Source organism: Zonotrichia leucophrys, chromosome 5, assembly GCF_028769735.1.
Source record: "Zonotrichia leucophrys gambelii isolate GWCS_2022_RI chromosome 5, RI_Zleu_2.0, whole genome shotgun sequence".
Lineage (NCBI taxonomy): Eukaryota > Metazoa > Chordata > Aves > Passeriformes > Passerellidae > Zonotrichia > Zonotrichia leucophrys.
In genome coordinates, this window is record NC_088175.1 from 45,176,210 (window position 1) to 45,194,035 (window position 17,826).

General features: G+C 42.0%; 1 protein-coding gene across 3 annotated transcripts in view; it reads right to left on the minus strand.

Moving 5' to 3' along the window:
• The window catches only part of INSC (INSC spindle orientation adaptor protein), a 120,409-nt gene extending 113,995 nt beyond the window's left edge, over positions 1-6,414 (minus strand). For all 3 annotated transcript variants that reach the window (XM_064714167.1, XM_064714164.1, XM_064714166.1), the window contains exon 1: positions 6,215-6,414. In XM_064714167.1, coding sequence (XP_064570237.1) covers positions 6,215-6,225 — 11 coding nt within the window. In that variant the 5' untranslated portion in view covers positions 6,226-6,414. The remainder of the gene's footprint in view (positions 1-6,214) is intronic.
• Between the last annotated feature and the right edge of the window lie 11,412 nt (positions 6,415-17,826).

Here is a 17,826-nt window from a genome sequence, read left to right on the forward strand (position 1 = left end):
CTCGTATTTACTTTTCCTAGCTATATCTTTAAATCACTTGAAAATTAATAGCCTCAAATCCTCCTAGGAAAAAGCATTAGAGTATGTGCTGTGAACTAACTCTTCTCAGCAGACACACATGGAAACCTGGCTCCACAAGAAGACTTATCCCAGAAATCCCCAAAATTCACTTCCCTGCCCTGGCCACACCACAGTATGTGATGTGCCACAGCCACTTCCTCCTCCTGAGGGTGCACATAATTGTGGCATCTGAGATAATGCTGCAAGCACGGAGAAATGATGACTTCTGAATGGAAAAATGATAGCTTGTACAGTAATTGCAGGCTATCATAAATGCCACAGTTACTTAACTGCAAGACAGAACAAAGGCTGGCCCCAGTTTGAGGCAGTTAAACTCCACAGCAATCAAAATAAAAATAAAAAGTCTTTTACACAAATGTACTTTTTTGGTTTTTTTTACTGGAAATTGTAAAGCGTCTCAGCCTCAGTAAGTCAGAGGTTGAGCCAGCCAAACTACAGGTCTCTCCTCCATGAAGTCCCTGGCCTGGGGTCTTCAGGCTTTCTGGGAAGGAAAGGAAGAAAAAAAAAATTTAAAAAAAGAGGAACATCCACAAACTTGAAATATTCTTTTCAAAAATACCAGCCGTAGGCAGGTCAAAGGGAGGCAGGCACTGCAGAGTCAGGCATTGCTCTGCAGAGACCTGGAGCCATGACAGAGCTTGTCTGGTATTTCAGATGTGATCTCATCCCCACCCATGGGCACTTGGGTTATGGAATCAAATCCCTAACAAGTAATAAATGCATTGATTTGGCACATAAAGTTGCACTTCATTATTGCTTCAAAATCTAGAGTTATATTTACTTATATTTTTTATATGGATATATTATAGAGTTATATTTACTTATATTTAGCATATGCAACAATACAACAACTGTGGTAGTACAGGCTGAAAACTCAAATTATACTTTTGCAACACTATGATGGGCCAGTTGCCTCTTTCAAGCAGCTCCTTCTTTAGCAATATTATTCAATTTTTGCCTCTCCTTTTCTTTAAACCAATTACCCCTGTACCCATTCCATCAATTTATTTTGCAGGTACCTAGGCTGTGAGAAGAAAGACAGGAAAAAAAAAAGATATTTTAAATTGAAAAAAATCTTTATAAATCTTGAAATTTTTTTAACAAAAAAAAAAACTTGAGGCAGTGTGAAAAACTCTTATGTATTATCCTTTCATAGGAACTTTTCTCCCCAGGCTAGTTCACTGTTATTATTAATAAAAAGCTCTAACTCCTTACTCTTTTCCCCTTCTCCTCTCCTTTTTGACACAGTGTATTCACTTTTGAAAGGAATTAGGAATTTTGAGCCCTTTCCATACCCGGTGTGTTGGCTGCTACAGAGGCCTCTCATTAGTAGACTACATAAATGGTACTTGAAGCCATAATGGTGCAAAACAATTTTCTAAAGGAACTGTTTATTCATGTGATAAGAAGTATCTCACTTGTTTTCCATAGAGATATATCTGATTTATTTATTTTTTCTGTTTTGAAAGCCCATTAAACTGTAGTCTGCCTTTGACAAAATGGTACAGAGATTCACAATATTATACAAAGTTTTTGCTTGGTTTATAGTAAGTTTTATTTACTATTATTTTGTGATGCAGTTTGTTGAGCTCAGGTTTTGAGAATGACAGGTAAAATTCTGCTGAAAATGGAAACATTTAATGAGACTTCCTATCTGGGTCCAAAAAAAAAATGCAAGATTCAAGAGAAAAACCAAAATTATCTCCAGCTATTAAGTGTAAGAGCTGTCGATTACTATCATAAAGGCAGAAACCATGAAGAGAAACTCAAGGTATAGGGAACCTGATTAAATCTCAAACTATTCTTCTGTCTGTCCTTGAGGCATGATTGCCAGCTTCTGCACAGAAATAACCCCAAATCTGCCACCAGGTGCTTGTGAAATAACCTCCCTCTGGGAAGATGCACACCTCATTTAGATGGTACTTTTATCCATGGAAACCACCAAGGAACCAGGACAAAGAAAAGAATATTCTTGAGACCAGTGATATAATCTGGATCACATCTTGCCACCAGGTCACTTTCCTGTGCATGTGGGGTTTTTAGTGGGTTATGGAACAGAGCACAAGTCCACAAGCTCTGGCACTGCTCTGGAGCCCTGCACAGCAGGCAACTTCATTCTCACCCAAAGTTATCATTCAAAAGAAACTCGTAAATTCAAAAGAATAGTGTTCGTTTATGCAGTTTATGAGAAGGATCATTTTTGGAAAGCAATTGATAGGATTCTGAAGTCCCACTGTTCCTTTCGCCTCTAGAACAAGGCTTTTGCTTTTTTATTTTTTGTCTTCAAATAGCTCCCTATAGACAACTGAATGAAGCTACTTCATCAAGAAATTCAATTCCTCTCTCATCTATTAGTGCAGCAACAGAACACAATCCTTAGCAGCCAGAGAGCAGCCTCCCACCTTTGACTTTAGTTTGGACAAGGACCTGTGCTACAATCAGAACATTTCTGTCAATCTTCTTCAAATCTCACCTGGATTATCACCATGCTCAAACCAGCATTAAAATTAAGGTGGTGGTTTGACTTCCACTCATCACCATGATGGGAGTATGGAAGATCCAAAAGCATTAGAAATTTAAATTATCAACCTGAAAGAGATACACCTTTGTCCTCTCTATTTTTTGTATTTGCCCAATTTTTGTTTTAAAAAATGCAGCAATGGCACCATTCACACCTGTGATCAATCTGTTTTGCCACTTTTGTACTTTATTAGCAACACCAACAGGTGAGCAAACGACTTCATAGTAGGCCTGGTAATTCACAACACTTCCTCTCTCTGCTTTCCCATCCACACAAAACCCTCTCTGTGACACTCAGACCATGACAATGACTATTTTTGTCACATTGCCACCCTCCAAACCAACCAGACACTTACCAGCACCACCATTTACTGTTACATCATGCTGGACCTGTGAGTAGCACCCAGGCCCTTTCAGCACTGAGCTTCCTGCAGCATGAGCTGGGTCCTGCAGGCTGTGGCGAAAATAAATGTACAAATCACAGCTTTTGCTGCAGATTACCAGATCCAACAGGAGATAATCTCTGCTGTGCACAGCTGCTCCAAAGGTCTCAGTGGGAGGTTGTACTCTTTTTTTTTGGATCAACACACTGAGTGAAGGCTTGGGGACCATTTTAGCAACAAAAAAGGAAAGTAGATCTGGTGGGCTTAAAAGAAGGAAGGGAGTGGAGAGGACTGATTTATACACTCAAAAGAAGAATACTAGCTCCAAATTATTTACTAAAGGAATTTCCAGCATCTGCTGTTTGACTGAACTACGTTCTCACAGGTGCTTGCTGTATTAATCCTAACACACTTGGGAACACATTTTCCACTCACACAGTAATGATGAGCCAAGCTTCTCTTTTCATACTCCATTCCTCCCTAAACATAAACCCAGCAAACATGAGCACTTATTTCTAGTTAAGCAGGGAAGAAAATAATTAATTAACAACTCACTCCACCTTCAAAAGCACAGGAAACCAACTGCTAAGTGGAAATCAATGCAAATATTCATGCCTAGTTAAGATAAGAGTCATTCATTACAAGCTCCGTTGCAGCTTGTAAATGCAGAGCCAGGTTTGCACATATAGTACATAACCACAATTTTCTCTCCAAATCCTGCCTTTCACAGGCAGCTAATTGCCTCTCCATTTGCAGAGGGAAAAATATAGCAATGAAAACTTAGCGAACACTTCACCAGGAAGCATATTTAAGATTTATCCCAGCTTCAAACACATTACTAATTTCAAAATGACACTAGATTAAAAAAGCAGTGATTTAGATTTCCTACCAAATCACCCAATGCTGACTGCCCAGCCAGTTGAGGCTTGGTTTTGCTTCTTTTCTTCTGCTAACTCATTTCCCAAGAGCTCTACTCCTTTGCACAGGTGGTGCCTCTGCAGCAGGGCACTCAGGACCATCACACTCAGTGATTGCTATGGATTCCTACCTACAGCAATTTTTTGAGGAATACAGTTAGGAAAGGGAAATGCAGTCCTAATGTTACTAAGCTAAGTTAATGTTTAACATATGGAACAGAGAAAGGCAGTTTTCCTGGCCAGGAAAGCTTTCTCACAACTGCCTTGTAGAAAGGCTAATGTAAGTGATGGGAGTAAGGTGGTGCTCCAGCCAAAAAAATGGAGAATATTTTAAATGAGACAATTTGACGATGCTGAAGTTTTAAATCTGCTCCTCCAAGGCATTTTTTTTTAACGTCCAAGATTATACAGCCTTAAACCTACATCTAGATCTCACAAGATGCTAACAACAGCTATATTTTTATTAATTAATGTATGCAGACTACAAATAGTAAAATCCCTACATCTGGGGTAAGGCAAAGTTCTGCAATAGATAGGCTCATTGTATGAAAAAATGTCCCATATCATATCAAAATGGGCTTCTTGTTCTAGGAAAGAAGCTGTCACTTAAGCAGGCTCTAAGTGATATAAAGTTCAGAAGGAAGTCTGAGTCCATAAATCACAATTTGATTTAACACCAACAAGTGTTCAGTGGCCCAGTTTCAGTACTCTCAGAGCATACTGAATCAACTGTCTTCAGAGCCCTGTAGCTAACAAGGAAACATTTCACTTTTCTAATTACCAACTGTTCCCACATCCACAGGGAGAGACATGGACCAAGCTTTATCAAAGATAAAAAGTCTAAACTATGCTTGGAGTTGTGTATTGCCTATTTTCCAACAATAACAGCAAGGAACTACACCAAGTCTAGGAATTACTTGACTTCCGTTACATAAGGAGATCGAACCATAAAAGAATCTATTTTGTTTTCCTAGGTTTACATCCAAGCAGCACATGCTGAAAGACCTCTGTTGCTTACACATTTTTCAGGCTGATTACCAGTTGTTGGTTCCATACATAAATTTGTATAGTCAGACACTTATATACACACTTTTACTTAAAATAAATTCAATCCTAGATCTTTTGAAAATTAAGCTACCCTTTATATATATTAACATTTTTGGCTCATTACCCAGCACCGCTTCCCTCCTGGGCAGTGGCTTGAAGAGACAATGATTCTGGGGGCTCCAGTTCCATTCATTTGAAAAGCTACAAACTTCAGCTGTTGTTGAGAAAGTCGATTATTCAAAGCTGTGTGCTTTCAAGGCTACTGGGTACTTTGTTCAAGGTGTTGTTTTTTATTGCTTTGGCCAGAAGTTTTGGGGAGCTCTAGAGATTAGGTAGCTCCCTTTTGTAGTTGTTTGAAGTAGACCAAGGGGGGCCAAAAAAAAAACCAAATAAAAACCAAATTAACTGCTATTAAATATCAGAGTGACAGCTCTCTGCAAGTCATAGCCTGAGGAATACATCCAGCCAACACATCCAAGAAAAAGTCCAACACAAAACTTGAACAAATAAAGTCAGAACCCTCTCTTTGCAGTTTGCTCAATGCAGAGCAGGGACAAGCACAGGGTTCTAGACTTGAACTTTCTAAGGCATTTCCCCACACCTAGGAAGACACAGAGAAGCCAGATGTATATTTGTCATACACACACATCTTCAAAGCTCACTCAGGCTGAGGGATGGTATCTTGGATACTTAACTAGATTTAAATATCCTGAAATCAGTCTCAGATATCTATTTCAGTTACTGCAAACACTTAGTTTAGAGTATCAATTAGGGTGCTAGCAAAGAAAGATTTGGCCCTAAGCCTCCAGATCATGAGGCAAATTAAATGCCCAGAGGACCAAGAGGCAAGTTGCCCTCCCCTGTTCTGCAGCCAGGAAGGAGGAAGGATCATCTCCAGGGTAAAGCCTGGGCAGCCTCCTGTAACATGCACTGAGCTTTTTGCTGTCCCTTAGCCTCTGCTGGCAGAGGAACAGCGGTGACAAGAGAGGTTAGAAGGGCCCCTGGGAGGGGAGAGCCAGTGGGATATTGCTGCACTGCTGTGGAGGTGCCTCCAAACAACACTGAGAAAAAGAGGCCCTGAGCTGCCCTGAGGAGCATGGCTGAGAGGCCTCACCTTTCCTGAGAAGGAGGACTGGCTTCACAGAGCCCAGCTACAGAGCCATGGGGGTAGCATTTCACCATCTTCATCTGACCCCACATCCAGCCCTCTTCTCAGCTGCAAAATCCCCAGCACAGAGGCAAATCCCCACAGGCAGCCATACTTACACAACCTCCATGTCCACGGACAAACACCATGGCCTTCCTCTCGTGCGCCGGAGCTGCCACTTTCTGTTCCTGTCTCAAGGTGCTCTCCAGGGGTGGTCAGTCAGCAACCTACACTGATTTCACTTTTGTCAAACCCTGTGTAAAACCTGTGCTCCACAAGCTGCTGAATTCAGACACCAGCTACTGTGTGAAAGGCACACAAATACAGAGCTCCCCTTCCACTCTCAAATACTTTCTGTGATTAGTGGTGTAAATATAACCCACCTGTGCAAGCTGCTGCAGGGGCACAGGTGGTGCTTGTCAGCACCAAAAAGCAGCAGAAGGGGAGCAATAAATAAACAGCTGTGACAGAGAAAAGCTGTCCTGCTCACAATCAAGTCAATGGCAAAATTCCCAAGAAGAAGCAGTGTTGCACCCTGCATCGGCAGCCAAGAGCTCAGTGTAACAATCTTACTTTTCCTGTGTCTTCCTGTGCAGCTTTCTAAAGGAAAGAAATTCCCAGTGTGTTCCTCACACGGTGTATCCCTTATATCCCTTATCCTCTGGCTGGAAACACAAGAAAACTCTTTGTGCCCGGATCCCGCGCCGTAACTCTGATCGCGTTTCAGCACGGCTGATAAATAAAGAAAAGCCTCACATGGCAGCCTTCGCTCAAGACACTTAAATCTGCAGCTTCAAATCTGCTTTGTGCACTTTCAGCCACGTCAAAGTAAAACACTTTCCCCTAGAAAAAAAAAATGAGGGTGGTAGAAAAAGCCTCTGGGTTCTCCTGGGCCATTTACCAAATGGAACACTTACTTTCTGTTTGGTGTAAAGTGACAGCTGGCTTATTAGAAGTGACACTGATCCTCCCGAGAGGATTTCAGGGAGCCAGTCACACAGGTGAAGGTCAGCACAGCAAAGGAATTAAATGAAGAGAGGAAGGAAGCCACTTCCTCCTAAGGACAGAAATTAGCTAACAGAAAAGCTATTACTAAAGAGGCTGGAAATGCACTACTTGCAATAGGTTTTGTTCTCCAGAAATGCTTCCAAGACACTTTTGGGATGTACGTTTGCAAGCCTTGTCACCAGCTTGGTGTGCTGGTGAGAAGAAAGATTTTGCAGTCAGGCCCCCAGTGCAGTCTCCACCTGCAGTAAGGGCTCAGTGAGCACAGCTTGCACCCTGTCACCCTCTGACTGACACAGCACCAAAAGAACACATATCCTCATTTATTAATCCTCATTTATGAATCATACCTCACTTCTGACACATGTGAAAAGGACAATTAACACAGCATGCCATATTTTGAAGTGAATAAGGCAATAGCCACAGCCCCACTGCCTGAGTGAGTTTTAACTCCTGCAGCAGGCATGCACAGCTGGCTGCAGAGCTGCATGAGTTCTCTGGCTCCCTCAGCACGCCTTCAGCAGGCCACAGGAATAAAGACTTTAGCCAAGGCATGATCAGCTTTTGCCAAGGTTGGTTCAGCACTCCTGCTCTTGCCTCTCTGGGTCTGGCTCTGGCAATGACCTCCCTGCAGCACCGGGACCTTGGCAGCTGCTGTCCACAGCAAAACCTAGAGAAGGGAGATTTCATCCTCACAAGGCTGGTGAGAGAGGTGTATCTGGTGCACAGCTATTGAAAGAAACGGGGTTTAAACCCTGGCCAGAGGCAGAATTCCTGCCTCAGACAAGGTGCACTGTCTTTTTGTGTGCAAACCCCAAATGGGAGACAGAGCCTGTGCTGCCCCAATGGTCTGATTGTTTATCCTTTTCATGTTTGCTCTGCTGAGATTACAGCAGTGAAACATTTTCCCTAACCCTGCTCCACTGCACTGAGTAGGGCAGCAAATCTGTGTGCCAGCTAACACACTCAGCCAAATCAAACCTGTGGGTGCTGCTCCCCAGGGACCTGCCCTGGACAGCCTGGAGTGGCAATGCAGGACAGCTCTCACCACCTGTGACTGAGCTCCAGCTCAAAGCCAGGCTTGGCTTTTTTTGAGGATGCTTGAGCCAGGCCAATACCAAATTTCTTTGTTGTGAGCCATTCCCTGGGAGCCCCCACAGCCAGTGGGTTTGTTACTCTTTCCACAATTTAAGGGAGCAGGAGAGCAGCAGAAAGCACAAAGTCCACTCTCAGTCAGCACAGCCTCCTCTGGAAAACTCTTACTCTGAACATTTCAGCTCACTTCCAGAACTGGTTTTAACTCCTTCCTAACCAAGAACACAAAAAGCATCAGAACTCTCAGTGACCCACCACCATTTTGGGTTTCCCTAACAATTCTAGAAGTCAGTGAGTTTGGGGTTGCAGGGAGACGTCACTAAATTAATCTGACAGGTACCAGCAGCACCTCTGGTTTGAATGTCATCCCTCTCCAGGCATGCTTGTATGATACAAGTTCACAGATTTTCTTATTATTTCATGTAGATATGACTTACTTAAAATTATGAGGGCTTTTCCTGGCCAGAGACAAATTAATGTGGCTCTACTGACTACACTGGGACTCTGCCAGGGTGCAGAGTCTGGGGATGGGAGGATGTCACAACAGCATCATTCTCTAGAAGCAGCATTTCCCAGGTCTCTCTTATCTCAAAAAAAAAAAAAAATCCTCAGTAACTCTAAATTATTTCAATTTTGATAAATTTGAATTCTGATATCAAAAGTTTTCATGTGAAGCTCCATGTGATAAATCTCAAGACCACCAAAATGAGATTTTTGTCCATTGGGCCAGCTGAGGATGAAAGTGCACAAATAAATATGTTTGAGAAGTAAATTTGATTCCACAGGTTTTTCCTGCATGACAGGAAAGCTGGGCAGGCTTATATTCATGAAATGTTCTAAATTTCCTAGATGACTTAGAGTGGCACTGAGCAGGTGTGTTATCCCAGTATGTCTCAACTTTCCCCGAAAAAATATGAGTGAGAAATCCATTCTTCCAGTTCTCAATCCTCATGAGAGCAATTGGATTTCAAGGATACTCAGAAATATGCAAAGGCAGGATCTGAGAAGTTTGGCTCAGCCCTAAATTTTTGCAGAGTCCCAGTGATCCACTCCAGTTTCAATCAATAGCTTCAATTCTGAGGCTCTGGATAATACCCTGAGATCGAGCACTTCTCTGTGGGAGACCCCAAGGAATAGTTATAGGTAATCAAATACATTCCTTAGCTCTAAAAAATTTTAAAAATTCTATGAAATACCATTTGCACACTATATATATATGTTCTATATTATCTGAATATATATATATATATATTCATATATTATAGAGCACACACTCAAAGAACATTGGAGGTACAAATGAACTAATAGCTAGCTCTAATCTCTTTTAAAGGTCACAAGCCTGCTAAAACATTTTCAAGCATAGCCTACCCAAAAGCTGTGTATTTCTAGTCTTCTCCTGGGATCACAGCTCCAGGTGCTTTCCCTCCCTGCAGAGCTTCACCTGCAGAAGTTCAGGCCTTCCTGGGGCTTTTTCTTTGGAATCTGGAGTCTGTGGAATGGATGTCTTCCACCAGACCATCTGGCACCTCCCAGCCCATGCTGCAGATGGAGGGTTGGAGTCCAGGAGGCACAGGGGCCATAGCGGGGAAAGAACTGAGCTGCTGGACTTGTCACCAAGCACAATCCCTTTACAAGCCCAATTAGAAAAGTTATGGCCAATCCCCACTTGGGAGGGAGGCAGGCAGGCAGAAGCAAAGAAGAAATCTTGTTTAAGAGATAAGAACCACGGTGTCTAATCCCAACTGAAGCCCTTCCCTCTGTGCTCAGCTGAAGTTTCTCCGCTGGCTCCTCTGTGCAGCTCTCCCAAAGGAATCCAGCTTTCATCCCATGACCTATGTTACCCAAAGAGACTCTTCCAGCAACCAGGAGGAGGGCACAGGTACATCCTCTGAATTTCTTTTTGGACAGCACTGACACTCGGAGACCCCTACAAATGGCTGAGACAGCCCCTACACCCCAAAACATTTCCACATGGATTGGTGCCATGTGTTTTATGGCCCATTAAGGGCAGGTAGCTGCCTGGGGAGATGACTGAAGAATGGAGAATGGAGTTAATTGGGCCAGGCACACAGGAGGCAAAAGAGGTTTGGCAGGCAGTCACTCATGCCACTCTAGCTGATTATCCTGGTAGAAAACCTCACACTCTGTGGCCACATTTGCTTTCCAGGCCCAGGAAAATATACGCTTCCTCCTGTGTTCATTAAGTTGGTATGAGGACTGGTGCTCAACTCCTGCAGGAAATAAAACAGCTTTCCATGGCTGTGCCATCCCGTGTGTGCCTTTCCAGCAACCTGCTTCAAGCCCGTTTTGTTTCCCCTTTGATCACCAGAACTTTGTGCCAGAAATGACACATTAAATATTTGGCATTCAAGAAAATAAATAAAAAAGGTCAATGGGTGAAAAACATGTCCATACACAGAATGGCAGTCCTAAGGAAGCCAGGAGAAATGTCAGTGCCCTTTGGAAAAAAATTACACAGGCCAAAGGATGGCTGCCAAAAAATACTAATTTCTTTTATTAGACAGTGCAGGTCCTAACCCCATTTTCCTTAATGCTTTAATACACATTTTACCTCATATGACACTGATGAAAATTTAAAGCCACCTCAAAGAGTACAGGGCTGTATAAAAGAAGCAAAGGAAAACTTGGATTTCCTCTTTACCAAAGGGGAGGAAAGAAACCTTTGCTTGCTAAAGATAGTAAAATGCTAAAAATGCATCATCTATTTTTCAGCCTTCCAAATATTCTCCCTACATACAGCCATGTAGACCTACCAAACCCATAAAATATTTCATTTTTGTCCCTTTCTACATATGCAGCACAATTTCAACATCCAACACAGATGTACATTGTTCTTGGTGGGATTTTTAGGAATCAAATTAAAATCCAACTGTCCAAGGACTGGAATCCTGCAACATGAAACTGCAAACATTTTTGAAGTAAATATTATATTTTTGTGTCAATCAGCTCCAGTGAGATCCATCATACACATTTCACCCATAGGCAGATGTTTCTGGAGTATCAAACCCCAGATAGGTGAGGGTTTTACACAATATTATGAAAATTAAATTAGAATTGATCTTATTCTAGTATCTATCAGCCTTGACTTTAGGGCTGCTTCATTGAAAAAGAGGAAGGAGAAAAAAGGCAGGGACCAGAAAGGTTTCCATGCAAATGGCCCTGTTTCAGGAGGAACCTGGCTACATCTGTCTTTTCACTGCCAACACATTTCTCCACTCTGCCTGGACATAAACCCCTTTTAAGAAAAAACATAGATATACCATTACAGGCTCTTTTCAGTCTGCCTGTAGAAAGTGCCACATGTGCAACTGAGAAAAAGCACCTAACCCAGTAATAGCTTTCCCTTTCCAAGAGGAAATATTTGCCTCAGTGCATGCCAGGTTTAGAAATACAGAAAAAAGTTCCTAAAGGCTGAGCTATGTTTGCTTTCCACAGGCATCAGATAAGACTGTTCACATGAAATGAAGGTATGGTTCAAAATAAAGTAGCAACACAAAAAGGAATGCTGAGACACAGAAACACAAGCCCTGAACAGCAACAGAAATCGTTCAAAAAAGCTGTTATCACACGAACATTCACCTCCTTTCTTACAGTCAAAGTGTATGAGAGTTCCAGTCCAAAATTCACAGACAGAAAAAGTTGCTCAACTGTTTAAACTTCACATGTAACACACTCACCGCCCTTGCAAAGTGCCAGGATGGATTTAACCTCACAGACTCCTCAGAAGACTGTGGACACATATTATCACCCAACAGCCATTTGTCCTCATTTTCTTTCTGTATATACCAACAAATATCCTTTTTTTTCTGCTTTTCCAGCTGAAGCAGCCAATTACCTGCTGTGCTTTGTAAGCTCCCATCCACATTCCCCAGGAAACGGATAATGTGGAGTGCAGCGCAGCGAGGAGAGCTCACTCAGATGCAAAATAATCCCCAACTTACCCCAGCAAAGTCTCTCCACTGCATTCACAGGCTGAGCTATGTGTTAACTGCATTTATTCACCACTGAAAGACTACACTTTACAGTTATAACCCTGGCAAATACTGAGCATTTCAATAATTCTGCTTTTTCCTTATCTGCACAAAGGGGTTTTATTTCCCTACCACAGCTGTACACAAAAGAATAGAGTGCCATTTCAACCCAAAACTCTCTGAAGTTCCTACTTACCAGCTTGTGATTATATATTCAGCAAGCCCCAAGAGCTGAAAAGATTTTGTTGCAGGAGACAAAAGTTATAAAAAAGCAGGCAGAGTCAACAAAAATGAAGGGAAACTAGCATAAATCCTCTCTTCATTCATCTACTTAAATGTTCCTGAAGACTAAAAAGGACCTTAAAGAAAGCGCTCTAAGCAAAGACTACATCCTCTTGTCAGTCAAACCCTGCATAGTTTCAGCCAGGCACCCGTCCAAAAAGACATGGAATTATTCTATTTTTGTCTCCCTGTGCAAGTGGAAACATTTTTACAGATTTGTGGTGAGGATTTCAATTTTTGTAGTGGTCAGCGAGTAGAGGAATGTAATTAAAGACCCTGATAAATGAAAGATAGTCCAGAAAGATTATCCAGAAACTGGATAAATCTGGAGATAAATAACAATTCCATTACAATACAGTCTGATATAAAAACACATTAAAAACTTTCAATGAAGTTAAAAATCCAGATGTGGTTTACTGGAAGAAAGTTGTAAAAAATTTTCCTTTTAAAAGAGAATTGTTGTCAGTAGTGGGACACCAACACAGTTTCAACAAGTGTAGGCTGATATTTTTTAATTAAATATTTTTATTAAAAAAAAAATAATGATATTATGCAGAGCACTAAAAGTTTGGTTTACCACCCATGTTATGCCTGGTATGTTACTGGTTTTACACAACACAGGTGTTTCCTTGGAAGTACTTCATATATTGCCTGTTGCTGTCTTACAAAATAAACCTTTTAAACTTCTGGCTTTGTAAAGTAGGAAAATACTTTGGAAATTATGTTTGGCTTCTATTGCATTTAATTTTTGCTGCTATTCTATCAGTAAGAAAGTACAGCCATTTCCCCTGTACATTCAGCCTGGAAGCTGACTCTGAAACTCAGTGTACCTCATTTCTGATCTGTGGAGCTCTACAGACCTGAGACTTCCCTCAGAAGGGAAGCTTTTAGTTCAATTCCCCAAAACTCTGTCAGCATTGAAGAGGATGAACTTTTGTCCTTGCTGCCTTCTCCTCTCTGCTCCAACTTCCTCAGCCATTGTGCCTTTCACAGTGGCTGCTGTTCTGCTCTCATCCACCATCCCCTGATGAGCTCCATCACTGCCCTTTCCCACTGTGCCCTGATTTTTACTCCTCTTTGCAGCTCTGAGTCCCTGCCCAGCCTCACTCTTAGGGTATCCCCAGCCCCTGCAACCTGCTGGGCTGCCTTACACACAGCTCCTCAAGCTGTAGAAATCTCCCTCCTGCTTTAGTCCAAGAAGTGAGTTGGTCCTGGTGTCATCATCCCTCAGGTCAAAGCCTTCATCCACATGCACTAGAAGGCATGAGAGAGCTGTAACTTGGAGGGTTGCAAGGAACAAACAACACATATTTTAACAGAAAAAAAATCACTTGTTGTCCCCCTGTCCCCTGGTTCTTAACTTACATGTTGCTTTTTTTGCTTGGATTTTTTACTTTCTCTTACAGTGGAAATGTCCTTGGGGTAGGAATGTTCTCACACTACATTTTGAGTTAGTCTCTGGAGTAGCAGTATCCAGTCTCTTCACACTGCAAAACAAACAAGAAATAAACTCTTTCTTTGATATCTTCCACTTATTCTCTTCTCCTTCAAATCACACCTCTTCTGAGATGCAGCTTTCCACTAACTGTAAGATTTGGTTTAGTTTTAGGGATGAAAAAGGAGTTTAAAAAAAACCCCTGTGTGGATGGGTGCACATGGTAGGTTGCTACCCACACATTACTGGAAATGACAGAGGGCTACTGAAACCTCAGCAGGACAAGGAAGCTGCTTCCCTTGGAAACATCTCAGGCACATGACAATGCTGGTTTCTCTAACCAGGAACATGGCATGCTATCATTCCATGTTTGAATTCTCAGTTTGCTGACAGTGGGACAAGACAATGTGAAGGAGGTGAGCACGAGCTGAAGGAGGTGAGCACAGGGGTGCAGAAGGGCAAAACAAGCCCTAAGTGCCAAGGAGCAGTTCTGCTTGGATTACATCTGCAAAGGCAGGATAAGGACAAGGCAGGATTGTCTCTAATAAACTTTTCAGCCCTTTTCTTGTTGACATAGGAGTTGAATTTCTCCATTTACTCCTTTCCTACAGGATACCTGGAAATCCTTCACTGGTGACGTGTAGAGAAGCGTCTGCCTCAGGAAGTGCCACAGGAGTACCCAGGAAACCACAAACTTTCTCCAGCCTCATTTTTATCTCAGACTTTATGGATAAGCACAGCTTCATCCATTCCATGCCCTACAAGCCTGCCCATATCTGCTCTGGCACCTACAGATGGACTATTCCCAGCCCAATTCTTCCAAGATTCCATCTGACTCCAACCCTTAGTTCAGTCCCCTGCCATCCTCTCCCACAGTAAAACTGTTCGGTTTTAATTCTGCTCGCCCCACTGTGATGCTGGTCACCTGGAGGATGAATGGTGCTTTCAGGATGAGCAACACACTCTAATTCAGGGAGTTTGCAATTTACCACAAGACCTGTGAATTATGAGCTCAGAGCAGCTCCTAAGTAATAAAAGACTTGTGGTGGTACAAGATACAACCTAGAAAGGAAGGCTCTCAAACCTTCTGTTCCTCACAGCACAGAAAGGCTGCCAGCATTCCCATGCCTTCTCTCTGCAGTGGAGAGCCCAGAGAAACACCTGGCACTGCTGCAGATCATTGTTAATGTCCACCACCTGATGTTGAATACAATCCCAATCATTCTGATATCCAAAATAAAGGAAAACCATCAAGGCTTTGCACTGTTAATGTCCAATTAACTTCACATTTCTTGCTGGCTGGACATCAGCCACTATTACACCAGTATGACATTGACTTTTAAAATGGAGATGTTTTATGGCACTGATTGCTTAACTGTCTTGTTCTAAAATTGCCTGGTCTCCAAAATCCATCCATTCTGAAGAGTTCCTAAGAGGCAAAAAGCCCTGGATTAAGATTACTGTTCCGTTATTGGTCAGAGTGTTAATTTCCTTCCTGTGATACCAGGCTGTTTATCATCTTTGACAACACACCTAATTGCTGTTACAACCCCCACAGCTTTTTCATAGGTGCTGTCAAGATTATTTTAATTAAAATAATCTCTATTCAGAGGTTAATGAAAATAGAGAGGAAAAAATCCAGCAGGAATTTGTCATTTGCCACACTTCACTCCCCAGGATTCATGGACACCAACTGGGACAAGGAAAATACTCCTACATGGCTTCCACAAAGATGTGGCTCCATCTCAGTCTGTTTGTCATGCAGATCTAGCATGCTTTTCACAGAGAAAGCATCAAAGTCCTTGTCACTCTCCTCAGAAACACCAATGACCATGGGGCAGGTAAAATCTCCTTCATTAAGTCAAATGCTACTTTGATAGGACCATAGACCATGGGGTCACCTATACTTTTTCAAAGATAAGATAATTTGGTATCAAAAATTCATTTATTTTGTACATTAAAAATGCATTTCTTTTTGTACATTTTAAAACCAAATAAACAATACCACATGTGTGAATCCCATGCTTCCAACAATTAATGCACTGAGCATGTAATGCATTTACTCAGTACTTTTTTTTAAAGCAGACTAATCTCCACTTTAAATAAACCCTGCATATAATTGGATAAATCAATATCTATTTCTCTTTTTTTTTTTCAGTTAGCAACCCTCACTTAGTGCTAAATTCTATCTCTGCAAACTGCTCATCTAACAAATTACAAGTTTTCAGTCAAACCAGAGTATTTTGTTCACTTTGTATGGTTACAGCCCACAGACTTTGGAGATTGTTTCAGGAAAGTTTCTTCAAGTGATTCCTCCATTTTAAATACAATTAACAAGCTGCTGGAGCATCTTTGTGTGTAGGTGACAGCAGGCACCTCAGTCACCTTCTGCAGCCCAAAGCAACCTCCTCCTCCTCTGGGGGAGGCTGGCCAAAATTCCAGGCTCCCCTTCCAGCTCAGCCCCTTGTTTGCTCTGTGCTCCCATTCTCTGTCCCATGATAAAGCCACTACCACAGGTTTCTTTTTATCTAGAAAAATGGTCACCTCCCCAGCCAACACCTCTTTCCACTGAGGGGAAACTGCAGAGTCCACATCTCTGTGCAGCAGCAGAACTCACAGGGGTTGTTTTCCCACAGATTTCCATGCTGTTTATTAAAGTTTCTGTTCTCAGTTCCTTGCCATGTGCCATATTACACCCATTATGGCTCCCCTGCTTCTTTCTAAACTCATTTCCAGATGACAGGCTGTTTTCCTGAAAAAAAAAAAAAAAAAAGAAAAACAAAAAAAACCCAAAAATAAACCAAAAACCCAAGAGCAGCTAATTCCTCCTTTTTCCCCTTGTAGGAAACTGATTTTGATACAAGTCTTAGACACTTAATACCTATGACAGGTTGGAATTTGGAATTTTTCAGACTTTCCTGAAGTTGTCAGGTGTGTCCCACTCCCTCCTGCAATGTCACCATCCCAATGTGAGGTTACTGAGCACAGCTGACAAAAACTTCTTCTCCATTCTGGAAAGCAACATAACACAGCACAGCTGGTGGAAATTCTTATGGATTTACTGTTGTGTTACATATTGCTCATGCAAAAACCACAGAGTTGTTAAAAATTTTTGTATGAGCACCCAAAAAACCCTGGGAAACAAACTGGAAGGAATCCCTTATGAGGTCAGCATTGCTGCTCTTCATCAAGGGGAGACGGAGACAAAAGCCTACTGCAAATAAGGAAAAATCTGCCTGCACAGGCAGTGTCAGAGAGATTTTCTTGGCCAAATTAATGCCTCACACTGTATCTGAATACATCATATTCCCCCCATCCTGCCTGCAAGCATGTGTTGTTCTGCTAAAGGGAACTCCTCCTAACATAAAGTTGCCAAACATAAATCAGCCTTGAATAGGAATAATTAGAGTAAGTTAGAAGATTAAAACCATGGGAGCAAACTGAAATATACAACAACTCCTCTGTAGCTGTGATTTTCTGCGGGGGAGGCAGAGGATTCTTGTTCTCACTCACTCCATCAGGGCATTTTCTGATAAAGGGGCAGCATTGTCACTCACTCTCAGATTTCCTCATGCCTTTTCTGTGACTGTGATGATGCCTCAAAGCCTTTTCTATTAGCCTTTCCCATTATTAACCTTCTTTAGCTCATAACAGTTCATATGCTTTCTGCTGTAAGGATAAAGGGGCTCTTCACTCCTCACACACTGCAGAGATTCTGATTACTGGCAGGATATTTGAAATATAATATTGTGAGGAGAGGTGTAATTATGTCTGCATTTGAATGGATCTATTCTAAGGGGCTTTGCAAAGGCAGACTGTCATGGCTGCTATAGGCCCCTGGGGTCAAGCAGTTCCTCAGGAAATAATCAGGACCTGAAAATGGTCTGGTTGTTTTTTGGATGCTTGGCAAATTCCACCACCT